Below are 17,943 nucleotides of genomic sequence, written 5' to 3' on the forward strand. Positions count from 1 at the left end.
CCGGTTGGAGATGGGCAGCCGGGGCAGAGAGGACTCATGGCAAGGTGGTGGCTGGTGGACACAGCGAGGTGGCGGATTGTGGAACGGGGCATGCAGTGTGACAGTAGCAGATCCTTCGGCCCCACATTCACGCATAGATAAACCAGAGGAATGGTGGGGAAGCAAAACAGACCCGAGCAACCCAGGGTTCCAGCGCAGAAATAAAGCCTCAAACCTCTGATTGAGAACACCCATGGGGGTTGAGACGGCAGTGGGAGAAACTCCCAGCCTAACAGGAGAGTTTGTTGTAGAGACCCACAGGGGCCTAGAGCGTGCACAAGTCAACGCACTCGGGAATCAGCACCAGAGGGTCCCAATTTGATTGTGGGTAGTGGAGGGAGTGACTGAAATCTAGTAGAGAGTGGAGCAGGCGCCATTGCTCCCTCTTGACCCCCCACATACAGTGTCACAGTGTCAGCAGCCGCCAGCATTACCCCACCCTGGTGAACACCTAAGGCTCTGCCCTTTTACATAACAGGCACGCCAAGACCAAAAAAAAAAAAAAGGCCCAAATGAAAGAACAGATCAAAGCTCCAGAAAATATACAACTAAGCAATGAAGAGATAGCCAACCTATCAGATGCACAGTTCAAAACACTGGTAATCAGGATGCTCACAGAATTGGTTGAATTTGGTTGCAAATTAGATGAAAAAAAGAAGGCTATGCTAAGAGAAACAAAGAAAAATGTACAGGGAACCAATAGTGATGGGAAGGAAACTGGGACTCAAATCAACGGTGTGGACCAGAAGGAAGAAAGAAACATCCAACAAGAAAAGAATGAAGAAACAAGAATTCCGAAAAATGAGGAGAGGCTTAGAAACCTCCAGGACATCTTGAAACGTTCCAACATCCGAATTATAGGGGTGCCAGAAGGAGAAAAGGAAGAACAAAAAATTGAAAACTTACTTGAACAAATAATGAAGGAGAACTTCCCTAATCTGGCAAAGGAAATAGACTTCCAGGAAATCCAGGAAGCTCAGAGAGTCCCAAAGAAGTTGGACCCAAGGAGGAACACACCAAGGCACATCATAATTACATTACCCAAGATTACACAGAAGGAAAGAATCTTAGAAGCAGCAAGAGATAAGGACACAGTTACTTACAAAGGAGTTCCCATAAGACTGTCCACTGATTTCTCCAAAGAGGCCTTTACAGGCAAGAAGGGGCTGGCAAGAAGTATTCCAAGTCATGAAAATCAAGGGTGGATACACCCAAGATTACTGTATCCAGCAAAGCTATCATTTAGAATGGAAGGGCAGATAAAGTGCTTCTCAGATAAGGTCAAGTTAAAGGAGTTCATCATCACCAAGCCCTTATTCTATGGCATGTTAAAGGGATTTATCTAAGAAAAAGAAGGTAAAAAATATGAACAGTAAAAATGACAGCAAACTCACAGTTATTAACAACCACATCTAACACAAAAACAAAAGCAAACTAAGCAAACAACTAGAACTGGAACAGAACCACAGAAATGGAGATCACATGGAGGGTTATCAACAGGGGAGTGAGAGGGGGAGAGGAGGGGAAAGGTACAGAGAATAAGTAGCATAAATGGTAGGTAGAAAACAGACAGGGGGTGGGTAAGAATTGTATAGGAAATGTAGAAGCCAAAGAACTTATAAGTATGACCCATGGACATGAACTATAGGGGGAGAATTTGGGAGGGAGGGGGTGGGCAGGATGGAGTGGAGTGAAGGGGGGGAAATGGGACAACTGTAATAGCATAATTAATAAATATAATTAAAAAAATAAAGAACATGTTCTTAGTTCCTTTGCCTTGAATAAGGATATTAAAACTTCTCTGATAAGGGATGCCTCACTCAACAAGACAGGTGTGTGTGTATGTTGTGGTGAGTGCATGCTAGAACTAAAATTAAACTTGAGCCCCTCTTGCAAAATTCAGCAGCCTCTTTTTGCTGACTGGGAAAGGCAAATGGCTTTAGTAACAGCGCAGTCTAGTCAGTGATCAGAAAGGCTTTACTGGGACATCAAGTTAGTCAGGTCAAGCAAATTAAAGTTATCAGTGTTACTACCATCTCTAATCACTCACTAGACATGTGTTTCTTGTTATTTTTCTTTTTCTTACCTTCCCAGTCACATTGTCAGCCTCTTTTGGGACAAGAACAACATCTTATACATCTTTTGATATCTGTTTAGCCTAGTACCCTAGTAGATCTCCCATCAGTGTGAGCTGACTGACCATGACTCACATTACCAAATCTTTGATTTCCCAGTATATACTTTCCTACCAATCAGAAAGACTTTTCTTTGTGAGTTTGCACTGAATACCAGCTGTTCCCTTTTGTGGTTGGGCAGCTGAATTAAATTAGTAAATTGAAGTATTAACCAATATATATTCAGCATCCACTATGGGGCCAGTAGAACTTGACCCTGGATATACCAACATGCAAAAGAATTGGTCTTGTCCTCAGGGCTCTCGCCGACCACAAGAGCCTTGCCCCCATGTGTGGGCTGTCAGTCCACACATGCAGAATCTCAGGCCCAGACCTAGAAAGCAGGACCTGCATTTTAGCAAGATTCCCAAGTGAATTTATAGCAAAAAGAAAAACATTGGGTGGGTTCCCCAGAGCAGATTCCGAGACAGGATATGAATGCCAGTCGTCTATTTGGGAGGTGATCACAGGAAACTGAGGTGGCGAAGTAAGGAAGTGAGACAGAAGAGAAGGCAGCCGCAGTGCACTTTTGCATCAAAGTTCCATTCCTGATGAGGAGCAAACCCTTTGAATTTACTAAGTTTCAAAGCCTCAGTGATTCATCCCCTCAGAGTTCCTAATCATCTTCACAAGACTGAAAATGACCAAACATTACATTTTTTTAACTCAAATTCCCTTTTCATAATCCCTCTGCCTTCTTCCTTCCCTAAACTAAATATATATGCTCAGAGGACACTGTCATACTCAACTTACAGAAAAAAAAATTTAATAGTCTGTTTCAAACTTATCATTTTAATATTGTGAATCGTAGGTTCATACCTACTCTACAATTTCTTTCCCTTTGAATCCTAACTCTATTAATTAAAAAAAAAATTAAAACTGAAATTACAAGTGCACCAGTTATCACCCCTGGGGGCCATGTTGGCATCCCCTTAAGTCAGGATTTCTTTAAGAGTTTCTGCAAAATTCTGCTCCCCACAATGACCATCAAGGAAGATTCCTGTGGTCAGTAGGTCTGTGGAATCCTGCACATTCCTGCAGACCTACACAGAACACCAGCATCTTAAAAGGTCTTGAGGAGTCCGCAGTGACCTTGTTTATTCAAATGTTTAACCCAGTTTCGCTGGATGTTTACAGTGGCATCAGAGCAGTAACAGTGTTTGAAAATCATGCCTGTTCACATCCTACACTGCCAGAATCAGGTGAAAAACATTTGAGGAAATGCTACTTTAAACACATACCCCAATGTCTCAGTGCACTTGAAATCAGTAGGCATTTGGAGTGCGTTGTGTAGAAGCAATGGAACACAGAGAATTTATAGTTGAGAGCTTACTGTTTTTTGTAAGTAGAAAAAAAAGAGAGAGAAAACTTGCTTGTGTAACTGGTGTTTTAGAATGAGAAGAGATTTTCATCCATATAGAAGTCAGTCCCTGGTGTATAATTGAGTAGATTTGTAAATAAATAAATAAATAAATAAAAAAGGTAGACTGGATAGGTGAGGTATAACTCTGAATAACGGCAAGGCCCTGGACTTCGTGAGTGATAAACATAATTCAAAGCTCAACCATGATAATTGGCAGAACATCTTATTTCCTTTGATTTATCAAGGCCTGCACCAACTAAGTGATATAAGTACTGCTGTCAATTCCATTTGGTAAATTTAAGCACCTATAGTCAAATTTTTATCACCAAACCCAGGAGTCCTGAAGAAAACTAGTTTAATTGCTATGCTGATAACTCCAGGCTCTATATGGATTCTACCCATCAAATGATTATTTTCTTTTTCCCAAAATTAAAATAGCTACATTTTCCTTTTAAAAAAAGCTTATAGAAAAATGAGAACGTGTAAAGAAGAAAGAGAATATCACCTGTATTGTACCACCTCTAATTGCTCTACCTGGAAATGAACCCTGTGAGTATCTTGATGCTGACGCATCCAGAATTTTGTTGTTTGTAATTCTATTATATTATATAAACCCATAGATGAACATGAATGGGCTCAGGGAATACATAGTGTTTTGCAACTATTTTTTACTATACTTATATTTTTAATCTTTTGATATATGGCATTCATTGTATGTATCAATTAATATATAACAGGATCACAATGTTAATGGCTGTATAGTATTCTGCACTATATTGCTCTACCACACTTTGACGAGTCCCGTTGTTGAATTTAGTTATTTTTCCATTGTTCACTATTATAAATGATGTTGCCAAAAACATTCTTTTATACATTATCTGATTATTTCTTTGGGTCAATTCCTAGAATTAGAAATGCTGAATTCAATAGTTTTCATACTTGAATTATTGATATATACATTGAGATTGACTTCCTGAAAGAGTGAGTCATTACTTCTCCTCCAGTGCTTAGAGAAAGCCCGTTGAAGACAGCTGTTTAATAGGAAACTGGAGGTGATAAAGGGAAGTGAATATGACTATAGTGTTCATGCCCCTGCATTCCAGAAAGGCAAAGGACAGCTGGCAATCACCAAAAGTTTGAGCCAGAAGAGTGTTAGAAAGCCATTGATCTATTTAATGCTTGAGGAAAATGAAGTCCAGAGAGGTTAAGCAACCCACCCCCACTGCCCTACACAGGAGGCCAAGGCCACACAGTTGTCAAGCCTCTTAGAATGGAGAGCTCTTCCAAATGGATAGACTTCAGAGATAATTTTCAAAAAGTGAAAAACATAATTCGAATACAAATCCACAGTGAGTATGTGTCAAAGATTGACTTAATGTATGAAAGAAAAATCAGATAGCAGAGACAGGTAAATAACAGTGGACAAAAGAATCCCATCTTGAACGGGCTCAAATATCTGTTGTTATCCAGCTTTGTGTATCTGCCTTTGCAAGGTTAGATACAGGCTTGATATTGTTGATATTCAACAATTTTGACCTTCCAGCGTTGCAAATTCATATAGTTCAACCTAATGTGAAACTGGCTAAAGATGTACAGGGCAATAAAACCAAAACCTTTGGGGATATCTTTTCTACCAAACAAATATCAATCTTCCACTAATTCTGCATCTGACTTTATAGAGTCTGGGCCTTAATCAGAAGAAAAGAGTCAAACAAAATGACATCACAGATGACTCTTAGGTAGGCTTAGGTCCCCAAGGATACTTTGAAAGTGAGCTTTTACTTCAAGTTTTGCATAGTTTTCTTAACTGTAAGAACTTTTTATGGCTGAACCCATCTGTAAGTGGACAAGGTTGATCTCAGTGGCAACTGTACCCACACTGCATAGGCCTTGGAGTTCCTCTAAATGCTTAAAGACCAACAGGGCATCACATCCAGGTTTTAGTTCTCATTTCCCATGTGAATTGACTCCTAGCTTCATGTTTCCCAGGGGCTTCAGGAAGAGGTGTCTGCTCACTGTGCAGGAACCTCTTCTTGCCAGGCTTCCAGCCACCATCATGGCAAAATGCATCCTAAGCACCCTGTCCCACCTGGAGAGGGTGCCACATGGAGCCCAGGAGGCTGGAATACCTGCAGGTTATCCCATTTTCTAATTTCCAAGCTGTTAGCCCCCAAACAGCATCCTTGTCACTAATAAGACAGCAAAACAGGACACTAACAATTTACCAACACCACCTCAGAACTCTTCAACTGGACCTCCATGAAGACATAGATCAGCACATTTCAATTCTAAGATGCACTGATTTTCAAAGTTTTTCATCTCAAAATCATGTGTATTTTATAGTCAAGGACGTGGTATAAATATAATTGGGAACTCTTCTTCTTGATGATATATAAAGTGAGTGTATCTGCTCACTTCCGGCCACGATGGAGACGTAGGTAGATGCACTTTGCCTGCTCACACAACCAAAAGAAGGACAACAACAAATATAAAATCAAAAAATAACGAGAGCTGCTAGAAAATCAAACTGTAACAAAGTCTGACAACCAAGGAGTTAAAGAAGAAATATTCATTCACACTAGTAGGAGGGATAGAAACAGGCAGCCAGGGCGGAGAGGACCTGAGGCAAGGCAGCAGCTGGTGGACCGGGCAGTCGCACATTTGCATGAGGATAAACTGGGAGGAACAACTGGGGAGTGAGACAGACCATGCAATGCAGGGTTCCAGTGTGGGAAAATAAAGCCCCAAAACTTCTGGCTATAAAAATGTGTGGGGGTTGCAGCGGCAGGAGAAACTCCCAGTCTCACAAGAGAGTTTGTAGGAGAGACCCACAGGGTCCTAGAACTTACATAAACCCACCCACCCAGGCAGGAATCTGCACCAGAAGGGCCCAATTTGCCTATAGGTAGTGGGGGAAGTGACTGAGAGACAGCCAAGAGCCAAGCAAGTAGCATTGTTCCCTCTGTGACCCCACCCCCCTTTCATACAGTGCCACAACGCAGCAGCATGGGTTGCCCTGCCCTGGTGAATACCTAAGGCTCTGCCCCTTACTATATAACAGGCATGCCCAGACAAAGAAATATGGCCCAAATGAAAGAACAGATCAAAACTCCAAAAACAGAACCAAGCGATGAAGACATAGCCAACCTATTAGATGCAGAATTCAAAACGCTGGTAATCAGGATGCTCACAGAAATGGTCACAAAATAGAGGGAAAAGTGAAGGCTATGCAAAGTGAAATAAAACAAACTATACAGGGAACCAACAGTGAAGGGGAGGAAACTGGGACTCAAATCAACAATGTGGAGCAGAATGGAGAAAAAAACATTCAACCAGAGCAGAATGAAGAAACAAGAATTGAAAAAACTGAGGAGAGGCTTAGGAACCTTCAGGACAACAGTAAACATTCCAACATCCGAATCATAGGGTGCCAGAAGGAGAAGAGGAAGAGCAAAAAATTGAAAGCTTATTTGAAAAAATAATAAAGGAGAACTTCTCCAATCTGGCAAAGGAAATAGACTTCCAGGAAGTCCAGGAAGCTCAGAGAGTCCCAAAGAAGCTGGACCCAAGGAGGAACACACCAAGGCACATCATAATTACATTACCCAAGATCAAAGAGAAGGAGATCATCTGAAAAGCAGCAAGAGAAAAGGAGATAGTTGCCTACAAAGGAGTTCCCATAAGGCTATCAGATGATTTCTCCAAAGAAACCTTACAGGAAAGAAGGGGCTGGCAAGAAGTATTCAAAGTCATGAAAGGCAAGGAGCCACATCCAAGATTACTCTATCCAGCAAAGCTATCATTTAGAATGGAAGGGCAGATAAAGTGCTTCCCAGATAAGGTCAAGTTAAAGGAGTTCATCATCACCAAGCTCTTATTATATGAAATGTTAAAGGGACTTATCTAAGAAAAAGAAGATGATCAAAACTATGAACAGTAAAATGACAACAAACTCACAACTATCAACAACTGAATCTAACAACAAAAAAGAAACAAGCTAAGGAAACAACTAGAACAGGAACAGAATTACAGAAATGGACATCACATGGAGAGTTATCAGAGGCAGGGGGAGGGGAGAGAATGGGGAAAATGGTACGGGGACTAAGAAGCATAAATGGTAGGAACAAAATAGACAGGGGGAGGTTAAGAATAGTATAGAAAATGGAGAAGCCGAAGAACTTATATGTACGATTCATGGACATGAACTAAGAGGTGGGGGATGTTGGTGGGAAGGTGGGTGTACAGCAGAAGGGAATAAAGGGGAGAAAAAAATGCAACAACTGTAATAGCCTAATCAGTAAAATATACTTTAAAAATATGAAGTAAAGTGAGTGTATCTTATAATTGAGTGTATCCTAAGTTCGATGGAGCACATTGTGCTTTTGTTTTTCTTCCCCATTGTAGACCCATTGCTGTGTAATAAGTACTCTAAAAATATTTTTAAAAAATGAAAAAAACTTACAAATACTTAAAGTAACCAGGGCTATAGGAAACTTGGTGCCAACTCTTAGGGACAACTTCATTCTTCATGGGACTTCTCTCATTTGTCTTGTTAGTTAACCCTAAAACTCAAGGCCGCAGGCAGTAATGTAGGGATATCTATGACTTTTGAGGTCACTGAAGAATCTAGTACAATACAGGCCTCAGAGAGCTGACAAAGTAAATCAGGACCTTAGCACAATGACTATTTCAAGATATACCACACTAGCTGCTTCCATATTCCAGGTATTGAACTATAGACACTCTATGTGTCTTTTAAAAATTATTTTTATTTTTTCCAAGGAGTCACTAAATTCAAAGTTATATCAGAGGATTTGCTTTGAATATAGTTTAGGAAGAAAAAACTAGTCTACGCCTCTAGAATTTGCATTGAGTCATCAGCACCTGTATCAGCATGGTCCACCCAGTCTTTCACAGCCTGCCCAAGGTAAAGCCAAGTTGGTCTCTTCCATTTCAGTAGAAGCAGTTTATAAATTAATCATTGGAGGACCATGTTTAAAGCCACCAGCTTCTGCTCAGTGAGAACTTAACCGTGGATCAGAAGCAGCAGCTACATTCTGGATGTGCAACCACGTTGGTGTTTTTTGGTGGTGAATAATTGAAAAATCTTGAGCAGTGCCTCTTTAGCAGCTGCCACAATATCAGCTACTTCCCCGTCATGTCCAGCCAAGGTTCTAGTGGACTAGTTGGAGCTCCACCCCCTCTGTGTCCTGATTTACCCCTGGTGTAGAAGGAAATGAACAGGAAGTTACAAAAAGGAAGGCAGAGAGGGAAGAGCAATCATTCATTCAATAACTCATGTATGCCAGGGTCTGTCCCAAGCTCAGAGGATGGAGTGGAGAGCAAAAAGGAATCATTCCTTCTCTGCAGAATTTACATCCAGGTGGGGACCATTCAGGAGAGGCTGTGGCTCCAGGAATAACCCAGAGGCAGGACCATCAACCTCAAATGGTGAGAGCGGGGTGTCAAGCAGGAATGTTGGGAGGTATCATGGCTCAGGTTCCCCAGAAACAGGCCTAGAGCTAAAGACTTTTATGGAAAAAAAAAAAAGACTTTTATGAAAATGGGTTATCAGGAAGAGAAACCGATAGTGGGGCAGAGAAGGAACTCAGACAATTCTAGTTTCAAGCAGAGTACCCTGATGGTAACTTTGGCTCCATCTTAAAAGGTTCTTGAGGGCAGTGTAGATGTCACGTCAGGGTGGTCTCATCCAGCGGAGAGGGAGCTGGAGTATGTGTATACCACTGCCCATCAGCCGTTGATGGAGGACTAACTTCAGGGGTCTTTCTGGGTCTCTGCAACTGACAAAGCAGGTTATAGCAACCAGAAAGCCACCCTCAGACAAAGGGCTTGGGGCCCAGTTTCCTTCTCGTGACCGCTCTCAGCAGGTATTAGGGAGCCCCTCTGGTGGAAGGCCTGGTCTCAAGGAATGCCAAAGTGTAATGAGATGTTTGTAGGGGTTTTCAGATCTGAGGAAGGTCCAAGGAGCTGAAGGCTATGGAAACCTGATCCATCAACACATTGAGGTCCCCCTAGGGGTACCAACACACACAAAGGACACCAGGTCCTGAATTTACTGGGCCTTTCCTAATTTGAAATATTTCTACCCACTGTAAATACATCCATGCTTATCAGACCCCTAACAAGACTTGTGGAATTACAATGCCTGTGGGGACGTAGCATGTGAAGGTGTCCCTTATGGGCATTGCACAAGGACCTGTGTCCCCCAACAGATATAATTAGCCAACACATCAACCCCACACTTCTCATACCCTTTAAACCAGAGTTCTCACTTTTCATCCATGGGTGGTGTAAATGGCTAAGCCCTTTCCCCACCAGCAAATACCCAAATACTAAAGATGAACATCTGCTGTGGACTTTTCTGCATCAGCTCAGTGAACTCATTAAACAGCCCTGAGAATCTGGCCTCAGCATACCCTTGGTTCACAGATTAGGAAATTTAAGGGGTCAGACTATTTAGTCAAGGACACACTGCTTGAAACAGCCATGCCAAAAGAATTCTAGGCAAGGCATTTCACCAAAATTTTGTTTTTAAATATTAAATTATTTGCTTGTGTTTATGTTCTGTAAATACTATTATTTATTACTTTGAGCTATAATCAAAGTTATTTATATCAAACCATTTCAGTTAACTCAGAGATGATATTGAGGTGTATTACTTATTATCTTTTTCTCTACACAAGTGTGTGGAAATGTGTTGTATTATTTTCAACTCCAAAATAAGAAAAATGGAATAAAAAGATAATTGGCCCTAGCAGGGTAGCTCAGTTGATTAGAGCGTTGTTCCCATTCACCAAAGTTTCAGGTTCGATCCCTGGTCAGGGCACATACATGAATCAACCAATGAATGCATAAATAAGTAGAACAACAAATCAATCTCTCTCTCTCTTTCTCTTCCCCCCCTCTCTCAAATTAATTTAAAAAATGTAATGAATATTGTTTTTGGTGAACAGGAAGGTTCTGATTGTGATTAAGGAGATGTTTTGAACCAGCAGGGCTAATATGAACTATTGCATAAGTACTGTTGAGCTCATTTGCTCTTCATTTGAAATAAAAATCAAGGGCAAAGTTCTTCATTATGCCTCCTAGGCTACCCCCAGTCTTTGGGCAAGTTTGGAAAAGGCAGCCCCCTGGGCACACCCCTTGATCTGCAGAAGGTACGTGGGGCTGATAAAACCATCCCCAAGTACAGCGTTTAGGGTTTGGGGGAACTTAGCCCTGGTCCTATTATAGTCATCCCTCCTCCTTCTGATTTCACGCCACACTCAAAATTACATTCCAGATGAATGAAAAGCTCACAAATAAATACAACATATGTAAATAAGCAAAACTTTATATTATATGTCTTAGCAAAAAATAGAGGAAACAGTTTATTACTTCAAGATCAGAAATGTCATCTTAGACAAAGCAAGAACCACAGTGAACTTTGAGTCTATCAACCTTAAAAGCCTTAGGAAATTTAAAAGACAGAAAAACAGTATGAGAGAAAATCTTTTAATTATTTTAGGCAATGGACTTATATCATAACTTAAGAAAAATAAGAAACCCTAAATGGTCAACTAACAAATGGACAGGCAATTCCTCAGAAGAGGAAATACAAACAATCAGTATACAAACAGTATAATCTGAGCAAAGCACATTAAGACAATAAAAAGCCACTGGCCAAAGCTTAAAAGTGTGGTAATATCAGAACACTGACAAGTGAGGTAGATGCTTTCAAAGATGGTGGAGGCAGTAGAGATGGACACAGCCACATGGAGAGCAATGTGGCATTTTCTATAAGGTTTCATACATTACACAGGATGCTCATCACAGTGCTGCTGGTGACAGCAAACACTAGGTAGATGTGTATCAAAATAGAATGGATACATGGAATATCCGTATGTGGTACACCCCTATGATAGAAAACCATTCCCACTTAAAATGAACTAGGGCTTTTATAAATGTGGATAAATTCCACATTTCATTGGATATAACAAACAAGCTACAGGACAACACATCATACACGCAAAACTGTTAATATGGTTTCCTCTGAGTAGGTAGAAAAGATTAAGACCATGGTCAAGGGAGATTAGCTACAGTAATCTATGTTTTTCAGTGGGAGTGTATTTATGTGTTATGTTTGCGATTACAATTAAATTTCAAAACTGTACATGCAAACATGCATAGGATAAGGACATATAACATAGTTTCAGAAAAAAAAAACAAAACAAAAGGGCATGGTTCTGAGATGCTCCAACATCATTCCCCAGACACTCCTCTACAAGTGAAGGGGAAAAGTCTCCATTACTTCTTGGTTTCCATGGGGACAGTTCCTGGGGGTGGGGGGCAAAAATTATTTGAAAGTTTGTAAGAAACCCATTATTTTCTACTTCAGACAAACCCCAATGGGGTGTACCCACCAGTCTATGAAGCTCCTCCTGCTCAGCAGAAGCAGACGAGAAAGAAGTGTTTGGGTCATGTGGTTTTTCATAACCTGGAGTTTGGTCCAATCGCACAGAGTTGGTGGAACTGTAAAGGTCAAGCTGATACACTTGGGAAATAGAAACTCCATGGCCAAAAGCCAACCACTTGACTTTTCCCACACCCTAGGTTTCAAGTCTTCCTCTCTCAGCTAGCTACACAGCCCTTTTTAAACCACTGATAACATTCCTGAGTTAGACTTAGAATTTGAAGAGCACTATATCAGAACTTGCTCAATAAGCACTTTCTTGTTTTATATTTACTTGACCTTCAAGAGAATTTTTCTCCTTTCATCTAACCCTAAGAGAAAGAAAACAAGATTTGGAGTCCTTCCTTCTCCCTCCCTTCAGTCTCCCAAGAAAACAGTGACTGCAGACAGCGACTTCTCTCCCTAATCAGTCAGGAAAAACTGACAGGTAGGGGGCAGATCCTGAGATTAGAGACTTCTGGGCAGGCAGGCAGAAGCAAGACTGGACTCCATGAGCACTGGTCCTTTGTAGGTCCAGGTCTGTTACTGGGGATGAAATAATGAAATGGCCTCTTTACAGACTGGGCAGGTATAAGTACTTTTTAAGTGTCTTTTAGCCTTATTAACTCTGCTTCATAGCAATGATTACCGTTAATAGGAGAAGGACAGAATTTATTTATTTTTTATTTTTTAAATTTTATTTTATTTTTTATTTTTTTATTTTTTTATTCAGTTAAAATTGTCTGCATTTTCTCCCCATCCTTCCACCCCATCCCAGCCAGTCCCACCTCCCTCCCCCACCTCTACCCTCCCCCTTGATTTTGTCCTTGTGTCCTTTATAGTAGCTCCTATAGACCCCTCTCCCCACTATCCCCTCCCCACTCCCCTCTGGCTATTGTTACATTGTTCTTAATTTCAATGTCTCTGGTTATATTTTGTTTGCTTTTTTCTTTTGTTGATTATGTTCCAGTTAAAGAGAATTTAAATAGGAAGAATATCTGGGAGCATATAGGTACTTGTTACAAAGTGTTTTGATCTTATCATCGTTTTTAATCCTCCAAAACCACTTGCTCCCAGAGTCAGTCAACAGGGGGCCGAGAGGGCTTTTCAAGGCAGGTCTTTTTGAGTCCAAAGCTGGTACCCTCACCACTACTCCTAGCTCATGCTGCCAAGCCACCATAGTTGCTGCAAGCTAGATTGCCTCTAAACAGTACAAGGCTTGAAGTGTGGCCCTGTAGATGAGATTCCTGCCTACTGGAAAATTACCCAGAATGATTACAAAATCAGTACAAATCAGTGTAGGTTGCTGTGCCAGACTGGAGCACAGCAGGCCAAGCCTTGTCCAGGCTAAGCCCTGAATGTGATCTCCAAGGGCCAAGAAAGACCCTGGGGCTTTCTGAATTCTCCTGCCCTTGCTTGGATGCCAGTTTGCCTGGAAATCACCCAGGTGAACCCTCCAGGCTTCTTGTGTTATGCACAGATGCTTATATGTGAGGGAGCCCTACAGCACTGGGTTTCTGAGTAGGAAGGAGGGGACCCAGAGACCCAACCCTGGCCTGCCTTCCTCAGGCCCCATCTCTCTGGTCTCTTCCACCCATGGTGGCTGCAGAAGTTCCCTTCCTGCCAGCTGCATTTGCTCTCCCCACTTTGGAAAGCAAGCACACTACCCATTGGGGGATGACAAAGACAGGTATACCCTGGCTCTACCAGGGTAGCTCTGTGGTACCCTGTACATGTAAGTGTCTGTCTCTTGAGTTGAGGCCTTAGTCACTCTTTGTGAAGTTTTCTCGAAAGAACACAAATGTTGTTTTTTGTAATAAGAACCACTATCTTACCAAATTGGTTTCCTGGAAACTGGTGCCCTGTCTCACTTTCTGATTGCACTGAATAACAGCTGCTTGTCTCAATTGCCACCTTCCCAGGTATTCACACAGCCTTGGCAGTGAAACAGGGTTGTGGAAAACAGTGCTTGCTCACCAGCTTGGCAGATGCTTAGCCAGTCCTTCCCCTTCTTGTAGGAACTCTGGGCAGGGACAGGGATGTGTTGGGGTCTTGGGTTGTGTATGTGGATTTAGAGAAACTTCCATTAGCAGCACCGACTTTGATAAAGCATTTACATTGACACTGCTTTTGGCTTTGTGGACCCTGAGAATGATATCTGCTAGGAAGGACTCCTGGTGGCTAACAGCTCAAATTTTTTTTTAAAGGAAAACAACAACAACAACAGAGCCTAGCAACCATTTCTAAACAAGGGCCTCCAGGCTCACACAAGCCACATTTTAGAGAGAAGCCTGTACTGAACTGAGTAGTTTTCTTCTTCAGTCTGCTCCAAATTGGGGATTCCAGTTGGTGTTAAATTGGCACCAATGACCATTGTTTGATAGGTAATAACATCTCTACTTGCTGCCAGTGAATGAAATTTGGATAAACCCAGAGCATAATGGATGAAATCAGACATCTACAGGAACTAAAAATGAACACAAATGTATCTGGGGGCAATGTGGGAAATATCACAAATCCAATCAGGAACACCTGGGCAGATCTTAGGGTGGGATCTTGCTGATGGAAGGATATATAAACAGATCATTCAGAGAGGCAGGCCTGGCTCTGGAACACTAACCTCTGGTCCTTTTCTCAAGTAAATCCCTATGTGCTGTGGGTGACTTGGTGCAGAATGGGAAAGAGATGGAGGGAACTGAAAGACCTCTTATCCAGCCAGAAAGGGTCCCATAGCCACCCAGCCAGGTACAACCTCTGCTCTTATCTACCTTTGTGTCTTGGCATTACTGTGCCTTCCTTCTGCATTGCAGATAAATGGTGTTATCTGTGATTTGCCATTGACTGCTGCTGAGTAGGAACCACAATTTGTAGGTTCTCTGAATTTGTCCAGGTATAGAAAAAGAAGTAGTGTGGGACTGGAGGCCTGGAGATGTAGCCAAAGTGTCAGCAGGAGCATTACCGGGAGGAAGAAGTCTGGCTGGTGGGGATCAGCTACTTCTCCTGGGGAAAGCCACTTGGGATTTCTAGTTCAAATCAGTATGGTGGCTGTGCAGGTGACTGAGGGTGATCCCCTTTCCTATTGGGGGTGGGAATCTTTTAACTATTGTAGGTGTTTGCCTGAGGCTGTGGCTGGCCCTCCATCAGCAGGGCTCTTTGCTCCCTGGTAGGCTGTGTGTGGCTGTCCTGTCCAGAACCACAGCTGTGACCCAGAATGGGAGGGGGGGCCCCCAGCCCAGGGAGGCCCCCAGCCCAGAGTGGTGAGACTTTGGCACAGACACTCACACTCCTCTGGCTCACCCCACTTCCTCCCACCTTCTTAATTCTTCCATCTCCTTCCGTTTTCATACACATCCACCTTTTTTCTTATTTTTCTATTGATAAATTTGATTCTGAAGTACTTTAAACATATAGAAAATCACATGTAACACTAAAACAATCACTAGCTGTCAAATCTTATCAGTTTGCCCTTTCATTCTATGAAATAAAATCTCACATGTGTTTAAGCCCCTGTACCTGTGAACACATTCATCCATTTCTCTGTAGAGGTAGCCACTATCCTGGATTAGAAGTGTCACAGCATATTGGAATAGTCTATATCTATGTGTGTATATACAAACACTTAATAATACAATTTTGCATGGTTCAGCTTGTCTTTTTTTAGGACTTTTTTCTTTCAATTATATTTTGTATTGATTTCAATTGTACAGCTTAGTGGTTAGACAATTACATACTTTACATAGTGTTCCCCTCAATATTTTTAGTACCCTAACTGGTGCTAAGCATAGTTATCACAATATTATTGACTATTTTTTCTGTGGTTTACTTACATACACAGAACTATGTTTTAACTGCCAATTTGTACTTAATCCCTTCATCTTTTTCATCCAATCCCCCAAAACCTCTCCCTCCTGGCAACCACCAGTCTGCTCTCTGTGTTTATGAGTCTCTTTCAACTTTGTTTGTTCATTTATTTTGTTCTTTAGATTCCACATACAAGTAAAATCATATGGTATTTGTCTCTTTCTGACTGACTTATTTCCCTGAGCATAATACCCTCATGGTCCATCCATGCTGTTGCAAACGGTAAGATTTCATTCTTTTTCATGGCTGAGTAATATTTCATTGTATCCATGTACCACAGCTTTTTTATCTATTCGTTTGTTGATGGGCAGTTGGGTGCTTCCATATCTTGGCTATTGTCTTTATTTTTAATGAAGGCTTTTGAGTTTTTATGTTTATATATGTCTTGATGCATATAGCTAATTATGGACAAAAAAGGGGCCACATACTAAACCTGACAAGTTCAGTGAAGGTTTGCATGGCAGGCCTTATAAATCCAGAGACCAAAGTAACCACACAGGGTGGTCTGAACATAAAAATTCCTAACTAAAAGTGTGTCATAGTCGGTAATCAGCTCCCAGGTCTATAGCTTCCTTGACTTAGGTCAATTTTAACCCTGAAATTGTCTATTGTCTTTGTGCATCTAGAATAGCATACCTTTGAAGTGTCAGAGTAATCTTTTCTGGATCCCTGAAGGCACAAATGCAGGTACCAGAGCATGAGACCTCATTATCTTGTTGCTCACATACCATCTCTATGTGCTATAAATCTTAACTATCCTGTATCTACCAATATAAAAGAAGTATGTGTCTGTCCACTTTATTTTTAATCCAGTCTCAGAGATTTCCCCAATTTGTTTTTTCCTGCCTCCCTAATCTACCACCAACAGATTTCATATAACCCCTCCTTACATCTTCTCCTTTGATTCTATAAAAAAAACTATGAAACTGCCATTCTCCAGAGTATTTTCTTAATCCATTGCGATTTTGCTTCCCAGCAATTGTCAGTTTGGCTCAAGTAAACTCCTATAAGACTTTTTCTTAGGCTGGACATTTTTTTCATCAACACTGTGGCTCATTAATTTTAACTGCTGTGTAGTATTCTATACCACAGCTATCCTTTCTCCCATTGATGGAAAAATAGGCACTTATAATTTGGTTTTCTTAAAAGTAGTGGTGCAGCAAATATTCTTATAAAGGTCTCCTTGCACTCATGTGCAAGAGTTTTTCTAGAGAGCATAACTAGGAAGTCTGTGTATCTTCAACTCTGCAAGATATTGCAAACTGCTCTCCAAAGGAGCTCTGTGAACAACACTCCTCATCTGCTTATGGGCTTCTGTTTCCCCATATCCTCAAATATTTGACATTATCAGATTTTTTAAATTTTTGCCACTGTGATGTGTGTAAAATGAGTTCTCCTGATCATTTTCTCTTCCAAGGCCCCATTGCTTCTAGAAGCTCCACCCACAGCCTGTGCCCTGTCACACACGAAGGGGGTGGATCAAACATGGAGGACTTGACAGGCCTTCATTCTCTGACCTCTAAGTATTGGAGTGCACAGCTATTTGTGGGAATCCCTTCTCCATCTAGATGAGGTGACCATTTCCCCTCATCTATCAATTCCTATGTCAAATTGTTCTTGGATTTCCCCCCTTCTTTCTAATTCTACTGTTACTACCTTGACCTTGGTCTAAGCCACCATCATCTCTTGCCTGGACCACTACACTTGCTTCCTAACTGATCTTGTTATGTGTCCTCGTGCCCTTACAAACCATCTCTAGACAGCAGCCAAGGTGATCTTTATAGAACAAAAAACAAGTAAAGTATCATTCCCCTAATTAAAGCCCTCCAGTGGTTCTTAGTATAGAAAACTCAAATCCTAGCATACTGTAATGTAGTAGGCCAATGAAGTCTGATTCCTGCCTGTCTCTCCTTCTGCACTGCCTCCCAGCCTCTGGGACTTTCTCTGTGTGTTGGGCTCCTCCCTTGAGCTTTTCATGGCTCCCTTGTCATTCAGGGATCCCCACTTCCTCAAACACCTATCCTGACCCTCCCATCCTAGCTGTAGTTCCTCCC

The 17,943-nt window shown here is 41.5% G+C and overlaps 1 protein-coding gene across 11 annotated transcripts in view; it reads left to right on the forward strand.

The window, feature by feature from the left end:
• RIN2 (Ras and Rab interactor 2) overlaps positions 1-17,943 on the forward strand; it is a 239,526-nt gene that overhangs the window by 154,778 nt on the left and 66,805 nt on the right. The window contains exon 5 of one of the 11 annotated variants that reach the window (XM_053926043.2): positions 16,012-16,111. The exons of 9 other annotated variants lie outside the window; for them this stretch is intronic. In XM_053926043.2, coding sequence (XP_053782018.1) covers positions 16,097-16,111 — 15 coding nt within the window. In that variant the 5' untranslated portion in view covers positions 16,012-16,096. Of the gene's footprint in view, positions 1-8,817; positions 9,028-16,011; positions 16,112-17,943 lie in introns of those variants that run through there. One more of the 11 variants, XM_045194650.3, reaches the window with a different exon arrangement.

The sequence above is a fragment of the Desmodus rotundus genome, chromosome 6 (assembly GCF_022682495.2).
Source record: "Desmodus rotundus isolate HL8 chromosome 6, HLdesRot8A.1, whole genome shotgun sequence".
Taxonomy (NCBI): domain Eukaryota; kingdom Metazoa; phylum Chordata; class Mammalia; order Chiroptera; family Phyllostomidae; genus Desmodus; species Desmodus rotundus.